The 19,033-nt window shown below is 39.8% G+C and overlaps 1 protein-coding gene across 2 annotated transcripts in view; it reads left to right on the forward strand.

Moving 5' to 3' along the window:
* The window catches only part of LOC307189514 (histone-arginine methyltransferase CARM1-like), a 288,148-nt gene extending 270,163 nt beyond the window's left edge, over window positions 1-17,985 (forward strand). For both annotated transcript variants that reach the window (XM_079927678.1, XM_079927677.1), the window contains exons 12-13: window positions 12,139-12,228; window positions 17,645-17,985. In XM_079927678.1, coding sequence (XP_079783804.1) covers window positions 12,139-12,228; window positions 17,645-17,654 — 100 coding nt within the window. In that variant the 3' untranslated portion in view covers window positions 17,655-17,985. The remainder of the gene's footprint in view (window positions 1-12,138; window positions 12,229-17,644) is intronic.
* Window positions 17,986-19,033: the final 1,048 nt, after the last annotated feature.

The raw sequence follows: 19,033 nt of genomic DNA on the forward strand, positions 1-19,033 counted from the left end.
TGAGTTACGCTATTTGTGCATCATTGTCTTCCTTCATAAGCTTATCACTTCCTTCATGGAGGTAAGGGCTTCATTGCAGTTTTAAAAATTTGTAACAAAATATTTGCTCACATTTTTCAATTTGTGCCATCATCTATCTATTGTGTGTTTTTTTAGCTGTTAGTAAAATTTCTACTCTTTTTCTGCTTTTTTTCTAACAACATCTTTGTATTAATGTTATGGTTGTTCATCAGCCAATTAGTGAGACTTTTCTGGACAGCAATTTACAAGAAAGAAGTTCCTATGATGGGGAGAAATGTGACCGTCTTCCTGCTGTTGTTCTCAACTCACACTTTCTCTCCTTCTGTGCTGCTACAGAGTCATACTGCTTCCTGCAAATATGGCTCCTCTTGTGATTCTTTATATAATTCTTTATGTTCCAGTTCCATGAGAATTTCTGCCCAGTAGCCTTGCTCACCCCAATTCCTGCACATCATGTTACAAGAAATAAAGCTTTTGTGTTCCAGAAAATGTATCTGCAGGTAGTGTATTTGTGTAAGTACCTTCTGAGATGTGCTGGCCCTGGACTGTCTTGCCCCTCTTTGCACTTCTGTACTTTTTCCCATACAGCTTACAATCAATCTCAAGTGCTTTTGCAGCCCTTACACCTAAGTTGGAGATGGCAGATATATCTTTCTCCCAGTTTTACAGAACATGTGGTCTGTGGTCTGCAGTATCTTTATATTCTCCTTGTTTGGGGAGTGCTTCTAGGAGGAAAAGTAAGAAATACTAACTTATACCCAGTTCTTCCTGGAAGTCACCACTTTATTCCTAAATCCTTATACATCACCTGTTTAATGACTAGTTATTTAAAAAGTGCTAAGGAGCAGTAACCAGCATCTGCCTGGAGTTTTGGACTTTGCCTTTTCTGCTTTGTGCAAACCAGGATAACGTTCATTTGCTTTCAAATATTTATATTTTAAGGTATCTCAGGGTGTAATTAGGTGAGTGAATTTAAGTCATCTTCTTCTCCCGCTTCTTTTTTCTAACGTATCTTGGGTTTCATCCTTATCAGTCATATTTTTCTACCCTCCCTTCCTTCATTCCCCCAATAGGCAAGAAGAAAGCAAAGCAAACCATGTTCACACCCCTGCCTCATGACTCCCAGGGCTCCCTCCTACAGCCCTCTACACTTTCATCATGGCGCCTTTGTTATGTTGCTGTTATTTGTCTATATGTGAGCTCCCACAAAAGAGGGCCTGAGTCGTATTCTATGGTGCCCCTCCTCACTTAATACATTCCAGAGATTCAGCAGTGGTGTGGAATGACTACCGGAATGATGGGGTCATATGCTGATGATTCCTCTATGATTAAAAATGTAGCCCAGCATAACTGAAAGAAGATGCGGAGATACCATGGGCATGCAGTGCTTTTGCAGGAGGAAGAAAGGGAGGAAGTTCTGTATCTTATTAGACCAGCACCCTTGTGTAGTGAAAGAGACTAGGTTTTGGAGTCTGGATGTAGCCCGGTTCTGTCCAGTCTCTTTTCCATACTGGTTGCTACTTGAGTGATCTTGGGCAAGTTAATGAATCTCTGTAACACCCCAGTTTCCTTACATCATCATCTATAAAGTAGAATGTATAATAATTGTCTCACTAGGATTTTGCAGATATTAAGGGGAAAACATAGTATAGTAATTAACACGTATGTCCACAGTAAACCTTAGTTCCCTTTCCTCTTCCCTTGCTCTCTTTCTTACTCTCATTGTATCTCATGAGATTTTTTTTGTTTTAAAATTGTTTTCCTTGGTATTTTCTGCAAACCTCAGCACTTCCTTAATGTCAGGGTTTTCACACTATTTTTTCAGTAAGGGACTGCCTCTTTGTTCTGCCTTAGATTGGACCTCCCCTTCCCTTATCATCAAATATTCTTTTAAACTCTGACCTCCTGGGAGAACTCCCTGTGCAACCACACCAGTGTGACAATGACTGCCCTTTTCTTCCCTGCCAGGAACATTTATGATTGTATTGGTAGCATTTTACTTCTGACAGCCTCCCATCATTCTTGAGTTGTCATTCATTTTATTGCTCTGGACAGTAAAAGAGAACATCTCTTTTTTATGCAGTTTATGAAATTTATATCCCTAAAGTTCACAGAAATGGTCTCCAAAGTTGTTTGATTATGCGCACCTATGAGTAATATCACTTTATGCATGTGTTCCCCAAGTACACTAACATTTCTCTTTTAATTATGTGAATGTGGGCTTCCCTCGTGGCACAGTGGCTGAGAATCCGCCTGCCAATGCAGGGGACACGGGTTCGAGCCCTCGTCCAGGAAGATCCCACATGCCACGGAGCAACTAAGCCCATGTGCCACAACTACTGAGCCTGCGCTCTGGAGCCCACAAGCCACAACTGCTGAGCCTGTGTGCTGCGACTGCTGAAGCCCGTGCGCCTAGAGCCTGTGCTCTGCAACAAGAGAAGCCACCGCAAGGAGAAGCCCACGCACCGCAACAAAGAGTAGCCCCGGCTGGCCACAACTGGAGGGGGCCCGCACACAGCAACGAAGACCCAACGCAGCCAAAAATAAAATAAATATATATAGAAAAAGCTTTAATTATGTGAATGTACTACAGTAATAATAGTAGAAAATACAAAACCAAGTGCTATAGATAGACCTATATGGATGTATATATATGTGTGTGTATGTGTGTGTATATATATATATACACTATATATATACACACAGGCATAGAGAGGTCTGTGTACATATACACATACAGAAATTCATACAGTGTGCATTTTATAAGACACAAAAATAAAACTAAAAAGAATTTAAAAAATCAATATGGCTTATCGCTGGATCTAGCTCAGCTGCTTATCCTGTGCCAAAATGTTTTGAAACAAAATTTAAAAATTTTGGATCCCTAGCGAAGGTCTGCTATGCTCAGGTGTGCTGCCAGAGAAGTTGGTTTGCAGAGACTTTGATGAGATGCGTGGTTTATAAAACTAGAAGACGTGCTGACCGAAGAATGAACACTTTGGAAGCTTCAAGTGCTGCTGCTATAATGCTCAGCATGAAACTGCTTCACCTTGGACTTCAGCGAAGACAAAACCTCTCACAAGGTATGGATTCAGACAGCTGTAGCGGAAAGAATTCTAGGGGGAAACTATTGTGCACACTTAGGTGCAGTGAAGGAACAAATCTGAACTTTTCACTGACCACACTGAGCCATGGCAGGACATGAAGCTCTTTTTTCCTTCCATTAGGGAGATAGGACTTTGATGAGAGGTAAAGAAGAGGAGTGGGTTGTAAAAAGTATAAAGTGGCAATATTATCATATTTAGTATATGAAAAAGAGCCCTGCTGAAGACCCCGCAGCAAGAACGTACTGATTGTTCTTCCGAATCACAGCAGGAACCGTCCAGCTCTTAGTTGCGACCAATCTGACTCTGCGCATCCACAGACACACACATTTGAAAATACTTCCGAGTGCTCGGTTTATGCTCTAAGTTCTACATTAATTACTTCAAGTATTGTTAATAAGGTGTCTTCTGTTTCGTGAAATGTGTTGGTGTGTCCTTCCCTGACTTGTTTGCCAGGCTGATCTGTCAGCCTTTCTACGATGCCAGCAAAGGTTGCCCCCTCCTGAGGAGCTCACTGTTTCAATGTCTAGTTCTCAAGTCTGCCTTCAGGTATCACAAATGCTGTGAACGACTGGATGTGGGTATCATGGAAGAGACATTTTAAAACAAACAAAAAGTTCCAAGTCAGATGAGTTGAAATGAAATAGGATTAAAGGACATTTTAAAAAATATATGGCTATGGAGGGGCGGAGTCAAGACGACCTACTAGGAGGATGCGGAGTTTGCATCTCCTCACAACTAGGGCACCTACCAGGCACCAGTGGGGGACCACGGGCACCTAAGGGGACAGGAGGAACCCCCAGTGACCGGGTAGGATGTGGGGCATGGGGGGAGTGAAGGGGGAGGAGAAGTGGAGGCAGGACAGGACTGGCGCCCCTGAGGGGTGGCTGGGGGAGGGGAAGGGATCCCACGCCCCAAGGGGGAAATTGGGGAACCATTGGGAGGGCAGAGGATCAAAATGGAGTGTGGCCAGGTTTCCCCTGCCCACTTGGGTACCCAGGAACCTGCTGACATCCTGGGCCTGATCCTCTGCCCACCCAGGTCCCCTCCAGCCCTGCAGGTCCTGAGGGAGTCGGAGGGAAGGAAGGGGGAGCAGAAGTAAAGGCTGGACTATGGGACTGGCACCCCTGATGGGCAGCTGGGGGAAGGGAGGAGCTTCTACACCCAGCAGGACCCACCCATGGTTAGGGGTCCAGCGGGGACAGGGGAGACCGTGGGGGAGACGGTGGGGGCGGTGCGTGGAGGAATGGAAGGGAACACGACCAGTGCTTTCCCTGTCCACTTAGGCACTGGGGAGCTTGTTGGGGTCCTGGGCCTAACCCTCTGCTCTCGGAGCATCCCTCCTGCTGCGCAGAACACAAGCTCCACCCCTACACCCCACCCAGGGCCCCACCTCTACACTCTGAGATCCCCTCCAACGCGCTGGACCTAAACCCCACCCACACACCCTCACACAGGGCCCTACCTCCAAACTCCAGAACTCCACATTCCAGAGGCCCTCCTCTCCACGTGCTGCTTCTCCCCTTCCACACAGGTCCTAAGCAGAGGGCCCGCCCCATGCTTGAACGTCACCTCGCCTAGGTCCCACCCCACCCTAAACCCCACCCCTGCCTAAGTTCCACCCTCACCTAAACTCTGCCCCCATAGGCAAGGATTTTTTTTTTTTTCTTTTTTTCTCTTTTTAGATAGGGGTTCTGTTTTACCTTGTTGATTCATTGTTGTTGATTGTTTTATATTTTTATTTTTCCTAATCTTCTATTTTTCTCATTTTATTCTTTATGCTTTGTTATTCTCTCCTTTTGGCTTGTCCCACCCCCCTCCCCTTTTTTATTTTTTTATGTGTTCTGGTTTTATTTTACCTTGTTGCAGTTGTTTCAATTATAGTTTTATTTTTCCTAATATATTTCTTATCTTTTTGAATTTATTTTGTTTTTTATTCTTTGATATTGTACTGCTTTTTCTTTCTTTCTTTCTTTCTTCTTTTTTTTTTTTTTTTTTTTTTTTTTTTTACCACGCTACGAAACTTGTGGGATCTTGGTTTCCAGGCCAAAGGTCAGGCCTGAGCTCCTGTGATGGGAGCTCAGAGTCCAAACCGCTGGACTAACAGAGAACCTCAGACCCCATGGAATATCTATCAGAGTGAAGCCACCCAGTGGTCCTCATCTCAGCACCAAGACCTGGCTGTATCCAAAGCCTGCAACTTCCAGTGCTGGATGTTTTAGGCCAAACGAGCAGTAAGACAGGAATATAGCACCACCCATCAAAAAAAAAAAAAAAAAAGAAATGACAAAAAAATGTATTACAGATGAAGAAGCAAGGTAAAAACCTACAAGACCAAATAAATGAAGACGAAATGGGCAACCTACCTGAAAAATAATTCAGAGTAAAGATGATCCAAAATTCAGAAATAGAATGGAGAAAATACAAGAAATATTTAACAAGGATCTTGAAGAAGTAAAGAGCAAACAAACAGTGATAAACAACACAATTACTGAAATTAAAAATACTCTAGAAGGAATCAATAACAGAATAACTGAGGCAGAAGAATGGATAAGTGAGCTAGAAGATAAAATGGTGGAAGTAACTGCCAGGGAGAAGAATAAAGAAAAATGAATGAAAAGAATTGAGGACAGTCACAGAGACCTCTGGGACAACATTAAACGCACCAACATTCGAATTATATGAGTCCCAGAAGAAGAAGAGAAAAAGAAAGGGTCTGAGAAAATATTTGATGACATTATAGTTGAAAACTTCCCTAATGTGGGAAAGGAAATAGTCAATCAAGTCCAGGAAGCACAGAGAGTCTTATACAGGATAAACCCAAAGAGAAACATGCAGAGACACATATTAATCAAACTATCAAAAATTAAATAGAAAAAATATTAAAAGTAGCAAGGGAAAAGCCACAAATAATATATAAGGTAATCTGCATAAGGTTAACAGCTGATTTTTCAGCAGAAACTCTGCAAGCCAGAAGGGAGTGGCAGGACATATTTAAAGTGATGAAAGAGAAAAACCTACAGTGAAGATTACTCTACCCAGCAAGGATCTCATTCAGATTTGATGGAGAAATTGAAACCCTTACAGATAAGCAAAAGTTAAGAGAATTCAGCACCACCAAACCAGCTTTACAACAAATGCTAAAGGAACTTTTTTAGGCAGGAAACACAAGAGAAGGAAAAGGCCTACAAAAACAAACTCAAAACAATCAAGAAAATGGTAATAGGAGCATACATATTGACAATTACCGTAAATGTAAATGGATTAAATGCCCCAACCAAAAGACATAGACTGGCTGAATGGATACAAAAACAAGACCTATACATATGCTGTCTACAAGAGACCCACTTCAGACCTAGGGACACAGACAGACTGAAAGTGAGGGGATGGAAAAAGGTATTTGATGCAAATGGAAATCAAAAGAAAGCTGGAGTAACAGTTCTCGTATCAGACAAAATAGACTTTAAAATAAAGACTATTACAAGAGGCAAAGAAGGACACTACAGAATGAGCAAGGGATCAATCCAAGAAGAAGATATAACAATTGTAAATATTTATGCACCCAACATAGGAACACCTCAATACATAAGGCAAGTGCTAACAGGAATAAAAGGAGAAATCAACAGTAACATAATAGTAATAGAGGATTTTAACACCCCACTTTCACCAATGGACAGATCATCCAAAATGAAAATAAATAAGGACACACGAACTTTAAATGACACATTAAACAAGATGGACTTAATTGATATCTATAGGACATTCTACCCAAAAACAACAGAATAGACTTTCTTCTCAAGTGCTCATGGAACATTCTGCAGGTTAGACCATATCCTGGGTCACAAATGAAGCTTTGGTTAATTTAAGAAAATTGAAATCGTGTCAAGTATCTTTTCCGACCACAGTGCTATGAGACCAGATATGAATACAGGAAAAAATCTGTAAAAAATACAAACACATGGAGGCTAAACAATACGCTACTAAATAACTGAGAGATCACTGAAGAAATCAAAGAGGATATCAAAAAATACCTAGAAACAAATGACAGTGAAAACACGACAACCCTAAACTATGGGATGCAGCAAAAGCAGTTCTAAGAGGGAAGTTTATAGCAATACGATCCTACCTTAAGAAACGGGAAACATCTCAAACAAACAACCTAACCTTACACCTAAAGCAATTAGTGAAAGTAGAACCAAAAAAACCCCACAAAGTTAGCAGAAGGAAAGAAATCATAAAGATCGGATCAGATTAAATGAAAAAGAAATGGAGGAAACAATAGCAAAGATCAATAAAACTAAAAGCTGTTTCTTTGAGAAGATAAAATAACCTGATAAACCATTAGCCAGATTCATCAAAAAAAAAAAGAAGATAAAATAACCTGATAAACCATTAGCCAGATTCATCAAGAAAAAAAGGTAGAAAACTCAACAGAATTAGAAATGAAAAAAGAGAAGTAACAACTGACACTGCAGAAATAATAGAGAATCATGAGAGATTACTACAAGCAACCCTATGCCAATAAAATGGACAACCTGGAAGAAATGGACAAATTCTTAGAAAAGCACAACCTTATGAGACTGATCCAGGAAGAAAGAGAAAATATAAACAGACCAATCACAAGCATTGAAACTGAAACTGTGATTAAAAATCTTCCAACAAACAAAAGCCCAGGACCAGATGTCTTCGCAGGCAAAATCTGTCAGACATTTAGAGAAGAGGTAACATCTATCCTCTCAAACTCTTCCAAAATATAGCAGAGGAAGGAACACTCTCCAACTCATTCTACAAAGTTACCATCACCCTGATGCCAAAGACAGATAAAGATGTCACAAAAAAAGAAAACTACAGGCCAGTATCACTGATGAACATAGATACATAAATCCTCACCAAAATACTAGCAAACAGAATCCAGCGGCACGTTAAAAGGATTATACACCGTGATCAAGTGGGGTTTATCCCAGGAATGCAAGGATTCTTCACAATATGCAAATCAATCAGTGTGATACACCATATTAACGACTTCAAGGATAAATACCATATGATCATCTCAATAGATGCAGAAAAAGCTTTTCACAAAATTCAACACCTGTTTATGACAAAAACTCTCCAGAAAGTAGGCATAGAGGGAACCTACCTCAACATAATAAAAGCCATATATGACAAACCCATAGCCAACATCGTTCTCAATGGTGAAATACTGAAACCATTTCCTCTAAGATCAGGAACAAGACAAGGTTGCCCACTCTCACCACTGTTATTCAACATAGTTATGGAAGTTTTAGCCACAGCTATCAGACAAGGAAAAGAAATAAAAGGAATCAAAATTGGAAAAGAAGAAGTAAAAGTGTCACTGTTTGCAGATGACATGATACTATACATAGGGAATGCTAAAGATGCTACCAGAAAACTACTAGACCTAATTAATGAATATGGTAGAGTAGTGGGATACAAAATAAATGCACAGAAATCTCTTGCATTCCTATACACTAATGATGAAAAAATCTGAAAAAGAAATTAAGGAAACACTCCCATTCACCATTGAAATAAAAAGAATAAAATACCTAGGAATAAACCTACCTAAGGAGACAAAAGACTTGTATGCAGAAAAGTATAAGACACCGATGAAAGAAATTAAGGATGATACAAACACATGGAGAGAGATACCATGTTCTTGGATTGGAACAATCAACATTTTGAAAATTACTAAACAAAGCAATCTACAGATTCAGTGCAATTCCTATCAAACTACCAATGTCATTTTTCACAGAACTAGAACAAAATATTTCACAACTTATATGGAAACACAAAAGACCCTGAATAGCCAAAGCAATCTTGAGAAAGGAAAACGGAGCTGGAGGAATCAGGCTCCTGGCCTTCAGACTATACAACAAAGCTACAGTATTCAAGACAGTATGGTACTGACACAAAAACAGAAATATAGATCAATGGAACAGGATAGAAAGCCCAGAGATAAACCTACACGCATATGGTCACCTTATCTTTGATAAAGGAGGCAAGAATATACAATGGAGAAAAGACAGCCTCTTCAATAAGTGGTGCTGGGAAAACTGGACAGCTACATGTAAAAGAATGAAATTAGAACACTTCCTAACACCATATAGAAAAATAACCTCAAAAAGGATTAAAGACCTAAATGTAAGGCCAGACACTATAAAACTCATAGGAAAACATAGCCAGAACACTGTATGACATATATCACAGCAAGATCCTTTTTGACCCATCTCCTACAGTAATGGAAATAGAAACAAAAGTAAACAAATGAGACCTAATCAAACTTAAAAGCTTTTGCACAGCAAAGGAATCCATAAACAAGATGAAAAGTCAACCCTCAGAATGGGAGAAAATATTTGCAAATGAAGCAGCTGACAAAGGATTAATCTCCAAAATATACAAGCAGCTCATGCAGCTCCATATCAAAAAAACAAACCATCCAAAAAATGGGCAGAAGACCTAAACAGACATTCCTCCAAAGAAGATATACAGATTGCCAACAAACACATGAAAAGATGCTCAGCATCACTAATCATTAGAGAAATGCAAATCAAAACTACAATGAGGTATCACCTCACACCCGTCAGAATGGAATCACCCAACAATCTACAAACAATAAATGCTGGAGAGGGTGTGGAGAAAACAGAATCCTCTTGCACTGTTGGTGGGAATGTAAATTCATATAGCCACTCTTTAGAACATTATGAAGGTTACTTTAAAAACTAAAAGTAGAACTACCATATGACCCAGCAGTCCCACTGTTGACCTTATACCCAGAGAAAACCATAATTCAAAGAGAGTCATGTACCACAATGTTCATTGCAGCACTATTTACAGTAGCCAGGACATGGAAGCAACCTAAGTGTCCATCGACAGTGAATGGATAAAGAAGATATGGCACATATGTACAATGGAATATTACTCAGTCATAAAAAATGATATTGAGTTATTTGTAGTGACGTAGATGGACCTAGAGATTGTCATACAGAGTGAAGTAAGTCAGAAAGAGAAAAACCAATACCATATGCTAACACATACATATGGTATCTAAAAAATAAATCTGATGAATCTAGGGACTCTACGGGAATAAAGACGCAGACCTAGAGAATGGACTTGAGGACATGGGGAGGGGGAAGGGTAAGCTGGGACGAAGTGAGAGAGTGGGATGGACATATATACACTACCAAATGTAAAATAGATAGCTAGTGGGACGAAGCCACATAGCACTGGGAGATCAGCTCAGTGCTTTGTGTCCACCTAAAGGGGTGGGATAGGGAGGGTGGGAGGGAGATGCAAGAGGGAGGGGATATGGGGATATACGTATGCATATAGCTGATTCACTTTGTAATACAGCAGAAACTAACACAACATTGTAAAGCAATTATACTCCAAGTAAGATGTTTAAAAATATAAAAAAGCCCACAGAAATGAGTGCTTAAAAATATATATATGGCTATGTCTTCCTCTTATTCTGTTTGTCCTCAATAAAATCTAGACCTTGAGTTACCGGTTTCACAGAATCTGACCTTATATTTAAACCTACCCAGGCCACTATTGGGAATGATAGGGAGGGATTTATATCACTCACTAATTTCTGGAATTTAAAAAAGAAGCCTAGTTATCAAGGAAATTGAAATTAAAATAATAATATTTTAATCCCAAACATTTAAATATTAAGAATTGGAAAAAGTATAATGAAATTAGTAGTTTTATGCTTTGTAGGTGAGGCGGTAATTTGGTACACTTTCTGGAAGATATTTTAGCAGCAGGTCTTGAGAGCCTTAAATATGTTTTATATGCTTTAGCCTGGTGAGTCTACCTCTAAGAATTTATCCCAAGCAAGATAATCCTAGATAGTACGTAAGGATGTATTACAGGAATGTCTTTTGCAGAGAATTTCATAAAACCAGATTTTTGTTACCATAAATAATAATATATTATTGTAAAAACATAAATATTTAACAATGAGAAATTGCTAAATGAATTGTTCTATACCTACATAATGGTATTGACAAATACATTGTTGAGAATTATAGGATAAATGCTAACGTTAAATAAAATAAGGAGATAAGGACTATTTAAGCAATTTAAGCATGATTTTGCTAAAATTTTATATTTATAAATGTAGGGAAAATTACATAGAAGGGAAATATTCTGCAATGCTAGTTGAAGGAATCCTTGTCTAATGACATTATGGACTATTCTATTTCTATTTTTCCTTATTTTTCTACAGTGAGTATGTCACCCTTTTATAACCAAAAGAAATACATATGTTCTTGAGAATGACTAATAAAAATCCCACAAACATAGCCCCTTCAGATTAGTCATCAAGGATATAGCATATTACCTGTTATTATTAGCAGCTTCTTCTCACTGTAATTGCTTGAGGCTTCGTCTGGGGTCTCTTAAAATCACATTTGTTGGCTGTTTTACGTCAGTTTGAGGTTTTAGCTTAGCCAATTCTCGCATGATTAAGATTGTTTTGGTACATCAGTGGTGACCCATAAAGGGTCTCTGTTACTTAAAGCCATTTCTGCCATTGATATTGATAAAACTTTTCTTTTAAAAATACTTTAATCAACCAGAAATACCATTACCTTTGTAATATTTAAACCAAGAAATTATAGCTATCAGACTCTTGTAATAAACATTTTGCAAGCAAACAAGCCTTCAATTACCTCTACCAATATTAATCATATCCAAATAAACAGATACAGAAACGTATAAGATGCCAAACACATGCTCTTAAAACCCACGTGAAGTAGGTATGCGTAGGTGATGCCCAGGACTTCCCTGGTGGTCCAGTGGTTAAGACTCCACGCTTCCACTGCAGGGGGCATGGGTTTAATCCCTGGTTAGCAAACTAGGATCCCACATGCCACATGGTGCACTCAAAAAAGTAGAAAAAAAAGGAAAAAAGAAGGTGCCCTAAATATATGTGACTGGCTAACACCAGCCTTGTGAGTTGATATGTTGGTTTTCTTTTTCTGCCTTACAGACAGAGCTATGACATTCAGATCGTGGCGCTGGTAAACCAGACAGGCTTGAGGTCTGGGAACACCCTCGATTTAAAGAATCCCTTCTTTAGGTAAGAACTGCCCTCATCCATTTCACACCTATGTATATAGGATCTCAATTGACCATATGACTAGGTAAAGAGGTTTAGAATAATTCCATCTTTCCCAAGAGGAGAAAAAGCATCTATTCTTCTCTAAGGAGACTTGGATCCCAATATGGAGTTGAGTGTTTTATGTTCCATTAAATAGAAATCTATATAGAACAGTCTGATCCTGATACAGCGCAGGAGAGTCCTACAAAGTGAATTCTCCTTACAGCTGTGTGACCTCAGGTAAAGTCACTTTCCTTCTGGCATTCAGTTTCCTCATCTGCAAAATGTAGAGTTTAAAGATGATCTTCTTTGCCCTTCATTCACTATGGGATGATTTTACGTAGCAGTTATTCCAATACACCTAAAACACGCGTCCATTTAAAGTAGATTTTTTTAGATGTTTTTTGAGAGCATGTAAGTCAGGACATAATTTTCTTTGGCAGCTGTGCCAGAGATTTTGTCTCTGGCCATCAGATTTTGTCTGATACGAAGAACTTGCCACAGGGGGTTGGATACAACAAATGTTTGTGGAAAATCTCCCCATTTGCATAGCTGTTCAATATGAGCCAATTAAATATCCTGCTCATGAAATCAGCCACACAAAACCACGGGACACTGTCACTCTTGACCTTCTTAATAGAAAGTGACTTTTCTCTCATATTTTAATGTCTCCCCAAGGCTTTAATTCAAGGCATCATGTCTGTATAGTATTAAAAAGCTTAAAGAAAAGAGGAAACTCAGGAAACCACACCAAGAATTCTTTGGCCAAGATGGGAGAATAAAATGTTGACCTTGAAGCAGGGGAGGCGAGGCTGTAATTGTATATGTCGTATGTAGGCTGTCACACACGGTGTGACTCTTTGAAACCTATTGCCAGTTGGGGATATGGATCTGTCTCGAATTCCGAGGGAAGAGAGAAGTCCTCGCTCCCATCCCTTTGCACAATCCTGCCATGTTAAGGAAAGAGCACAGGTTTTGGGCTCGGAGAGAACAGGCTGACTACTCACCAGTACTATTGAACCTGCCTAGCCCTCAGTTTTCTCATCTGTAAGATGGGATAAACAGCATACCTCACCAGGCGATTGCAAGGATCTATAACATGTCCAAGTACGTAGTAGTTCACATAACTGGTGCTCAATAAATGCCTCTTTCTTTTCTTCCTGTTCTCGGCTCACCAGCTCTCTCTCTGAGTAAATAGATGTGGATTTGTAGTTCATTCCAAACAGAATCATTTGGGTTTTGGAAAAGCAAATGAATTCTTGTAGGGTTTCAGAAAACCCACTTTTGAATGAAAGAACCACATAAGCTAGTAACTCTGAGTCCCCCTTCCACTTCATCACACAAGACCAAGGTTTGAACCAGAAAACCACGGAGAGAGGGCCCGGGCCTTGGCCAGCCCCTGCTTCGCACGAAGACATAAACACAGTAGCCACAGGTCAAAGTGAGAGTGTCAAAGGTCTGCTGATGCCTAAGATGGCTACAGCCCTGTCAAACAGATGGACAGTGGAGCAAGGGGCAGATACCTTTCCTTTTCCCCTTTTCCCTCACTCAGCAGCAAGTCTGATTCATGTATTTAATTAAGCAAATGAGGTGCTTGAAAATGTAACTTCCCTGGGGATCACAGATCTTGAGTATATTTCTTCACCATCCCTTCCTGATGTCTAGGCCTCGGTATCCTCAATGGAGATGTGGGCTAACTGACAGAACTTTTGACGAGTACTTGGTATATAGTAGGTGCTTAGTTAAATGTCCAACAGTGTTAATACCCTTCTCCTCCTCCCCCACATGCAACTCCAGTTTGCTATTGCAGCAACCGAGAAGCAGCAGCCCAAGGGGGAGAGAGAGAGAGAGAGAGAGAGAGAGAGAGAGAGAGAGAGAGAGGGAGTGAGAGAGAGAGAGAGAGAGAGAGAGAGAGAGAGAGAGAGAGAGTGTGTGTGTGTGTGTGTGTGTGTGTTGTATGTGTGTATTTGGGAGAATTAAAATAAATGGCATTACTCAGAGGTACAATTGGTAATACAGCCTCAGAATAACTTTCTCTCCATTTGTTTTTTATTCCGCCCATTTTTAGGGCACAGTAGGCCCTACTGACACACAAAAGCAAAAGATTAGTTTTGGGGTTTTGGCAGATCCCCAATACCGTCTGGCCACCAGTGACATGCTAAAAACATGTCAAGATCAACAAATTAATTGCTGAACACATGAGCATCCACCATTACACATAATGTGAAAGTTTCTCTTTCTCCTTGGGCAGTGTCGGGGGGACTTTTATTTTGACTATTAATTATTTTAAAGTAATTTGAAAATAAAAGAAGAGCTAACAGCTGTTCCTAAAAGTGAGCAAAGGCACAAAACTACTCTATCAGGGAGGGAAAGTTCTCCGGTAACCTAGTACATCTTCCAAGAACTGTGAGATTAGTCCTTCATCATTAGGGCCCCACACAGTCTGTCCCAGGACCTGGCTGGGCCACTCACTGTGCTGGGCTGTGGAAATGCGGCTGTGACCAGGGCAGGTGCAGCCCCTGCCTCCATGAAGCCCTCATTGTAGTGGGAGGGAAGTGGGCATTAAATAGCTATCTGCATAATTAATTATATCATCATTACTGCAATAAGTGACACGCAGGAGAAGTAGAGGTCACCAAGAGAGTGTTAATCCATAAAACCACCACCACGGGTGCCCCAAACCCAGAAACAGCTGAAGCTGCTTCAGAGCACCAGGAGAGAGAGCTCTGAGGTACTGTTGCCAAGTCCCACTAAGGAAAGCTGGGTCCCACTAAGGACCCAAAGTTTCCTGTTGAAACTTGAGACCTTCATCAAGTTTGCTCACTTCTGAGAAGCCTCCCAAACCCGAGGCTGGCCGAGATGCCCCTTGCACATCACTCAAAGAGCCCTGTGCAAATAACCACTTCTGGGGTACCTGGATGACTCTGTCTCAATTATTATTTTATTTGTCTGCAACGCCACGTACCTTGAACACAAGATTTTGCCTACTGCCGTTTATAATGCAGTGTAATGCAGTATCTAGCGCATTAGGTGCGAGATAAACACTTGATGAATGAGTGAATGAATGTGGCCCCGTGGAGCTCCTGATGGCTCCTAATAGAACTGTGACCAAGATGCCATGGCCCAAAGAGCATTTCATCTTCCATGCTCACACCACAAGCCAAGCCTCTGTTCTACTCATGGCTTCTCACAAAACAATTTGACCCTTCTTCCCCCAAAATACTAAGTTCCCTTGACTTCCTCAAGTTAAATATTGGTTTCCTTTGTGCTTTTTTTCAACCAGTTTATTAAGTAATTATTGTGTGCCAGGCACTCTTCTCAGTGCTGGGGTATAAGAGAGAATGAGATAGGTACAAACTCCCTGGTCTCATGGTTTGATGTCTCCCAACAGACATCAGGAAAGTAAGCAAATAAATAAGATAATTTCAGATAGTGGTAACCTCTGAAAAAGATAAACAGAGTAATGTCTACCTGATTTCAAGAATTACAAGAAAGCTACAGTAATCACGGCAGTGCAATACTGATGAATGGATGGCATGTAGATGAATGGAAAGAAATAGAGATCAGAAACGGACCGAAACGTATATGTCAATCGATTTTCAACAAAGTTGCAAAGGCAACTCAATGGAGAAGTGATAGTCTTTCAAAAGTGGTGCTGGAATGATTGGGTATCAGTATGCCATTAAAAAAAAAAAAAGAAAAAAAACTTCCTCCCATATCTCACACCATCTCTAAAAATTAACTCAAAAGGGATCATAGATTAAAATGTAAAGCATAGAAGAAAATTTTTGTGACCTTGGATTAGACAGTAATTTCATAGATATGGCACCAGAAAGAATTCATGAAAAGAAAAAAATGATAAACTGTCCTTTATCAAAATTAAAAATGAATGAAAAGATAAGTCACAAACTGGGTGAAAATATTTGGAAATCATTTATCTGGAAAAAAAACTAGTATCCAGAATATAAAAAGAAGGTGTGATGCAGTATTCTCAAAAATAATAAGAAAACAGTGATTTTTTTAAAGAGCAAAAGATTTGAACAGATACCCTATCAAAGAAGGTATAATAGCAGATAAGCACATGAAAAGATGGTCAACATCATTGGTCATTAGGGAAGGTGCACATTATAACCATAATGACATACCATTACACACCTATTAGAATGACTAAAATAAAAATCCTGACAGTACCAGGTGCTGAGGAATTCGTGGAGCTCCTGGAACTCTCATTCATTGCTGGTCGGAATACAAAATGGTACAGCCACTTTGGAAAACAGTTGAATAGTTTCTTCTGTCATTAAAAATTCACTTACCATATCACCCAGCCATTCCACTCCTGGGTATTTACACAAGTGAAATGAAAACTATATTTGAATGTTTATTGTATCTTTATTTATAGTCACAAAAAATTGGAAATAGATGGAATGTCTTTCAAATGGAGAATGAATAACATCCACACAATGGAATAATTTTCAGCAGTCAGAAGAAATGTGGTACTGATACATGTAATATACAGCTGAATCTCAACTACATTATGCTAAGTGAAAAGAAGCCAGACCTAAAAGGCTACATACTATGTGACTCCATTTCTATGACATTCTGGCAAAGGGAACGTTGTAGATACAGGAAACAGATCAGAGCTGGGGTTGGGAGAGGGTTGACTATAAAGGGGGTATGGGAACATGGTGCAGGGTGATGGGATTTTTCTAGGTCTTGATTGTAGTCGTGGCAGTATGTCTTTATGTGTTTGTCAAAACTTGCAGACCTGGACACTAAAAAGGGTGAACTTTACTGTATCTATAAAAATACTTTAGTTATATAAAAACTTACAAGAATGAAAAAGGGATAGCAGAAAACAAATGAACAGAGTGATGTGCTGGACAGTGGCAAGGCCAGGGATCGGGGGTGGGTGTTATTTACGTGGGGTGATCTTCTAAGCCTCTCCAAAGAGGTAGCTGCAGAGTGAAGACATAAATGTCAGGAAGGAACCAGCCTGGGCAGACATGCCCGCAGAGCCTTCTACAGGAGAGCAGGAAGGGCAAAGCCCTGAGGCAAAACGAGCCTATTGAATAGCAAGAAAAGAGAAATAAGCCGCTTAGTCTTTGCTGTAAACCTATAAAAAAAAAGCAAAAAGTCTTTCAGTGAACAAAAATCTGGATCCTCGTCTCAGATCTGAATTTAGGCTATGCATAATCAAACTCACTAAATATAGTGGGTAAATACAGATCTAAGGCTGCCCATAAAAACTCCAGGAAACAGCATGGAGCAGGAAGAAGGAAGTAAGAGGGGGCAGGGAGGGAAGGAGGGGATGTGAACATACAACCGGCTTGCCTGTAGCTTTGGATCTGGTGGAATTTAATTACTCCGTGTCATAGAATCACCTTCTCTGTTTTAGGTTTGCTTAGAAGATAGTGACAAGCCAAGCCATAAGTAAATGAAGGCCCGAGAAGTCCCTTGACATGCAAGTTAATCCTTTATGTTCACATGCATTCTAAATTTTACAAGGATGTTTAGGATTATCTAAATTCCTTTTTTCCACCTTACCTTTAAAATGTGCATCCTTATTTGACTGACAAATCTATTTCTTGGTGCTTCTTTACCTGGACTGGTCCTTAACAGCTTTCTGCATGTAGCCGAAGAATGATTTTCTTTTCTGTTTCTTTTTTTTTTTTTTTATAGTAAAGCCAACAGCATTGCTTTAATTTTTGAAGTATTTAAAAAAGAAATTGAACAAAATCCTACCTCATGTTTATAACGTATGCGTATGTATGACATGACATTAGAGCATGTGAGGGGTGATCTATTTGCAATTTTAATCTGTTCTTGCAAATATTTTCAGTAAATATCTAGTGCCTAGCTCAGCGATGTGTTAAAGAATTTTTGCTTTATTCAGGTCATGGAATAATATGATGTCAGGAATGTTCCTCATTGGCAATATTTGATGACTCTGTGTGTAGTTAAGGAAATAAAGATGGAACCTTTGTCAGTCCTCTTAGGTTTACAATAAAAATGTACAGTGTGAGACACCAGTGAGGCCTCTCCTTTACGTTAAGACATTTGTTGTATGTCGCACTTCAAATGGTGGTGAAAGATGATCTTTCTAAAGAGCGGGTTTTCCCCTGGCTTAACAACCCTTATAAAAATGGATGTCACGTCAGCACCACAGTCTAATGAAGCCCAAGAGGCAACCTGCTCGCTCTGTGGGGGAACCTGGGATAAAGAGCAGTTACATATTCTCATCAGTCAGCCGGTCACCCACAGCCGTCAGCTTTCCACTCCGGTGCTTTCACTCCTTCTGGCAGCTCAGTTTGAAATAGCCTTCTCCTTCTATCCATTCCAACAGTCCTACTCCCAAGACTGCAAGGCTTCCTTGCAACTCACCCTCACCAGCGTGCCTCTCTAAAAGTACCCTTTCCTACCTTTAATGTGTCTCCCTTCTTGAACGAACCCTTTCATGCAGCATTTTATCACTTCCTACCATAAACACACACATCTTTCTCTTCTATTAACTGGTTCTTTGTGGGTTGGATCAGAGAGCGATTCACTTTTTAATTTTCCACAATGCCTAACAGTACACCCAGTGCATGGAAGGTGCTCAATAAATGCATTAGTAAAATAAATAAATCTATCCTGAAGTTAAGAGTAATTAGAATAATGGAATCGGGCCTGACAGTGTCCTATTTTTTTTAATCAATATTTTTTTATTGAAGTATAGTTGGTTTACAGTGTTGTATTAATTTATGCTGTACAGCAAAGTGATTCAGTTATACATATATATATACAT

This window comes from Stenella coeruleoalba (assembly GCF_951394435.1).
Source record: "Stenella coeruleoalba genome assembly, chromosome: 7".
Classification (NCBI taxonomy): Eukaryota; Metazoa; Chordata; class Mammalia; order Artiodactyla; family Delphinidae; genus Stenella; species Stenella coeruleoalba.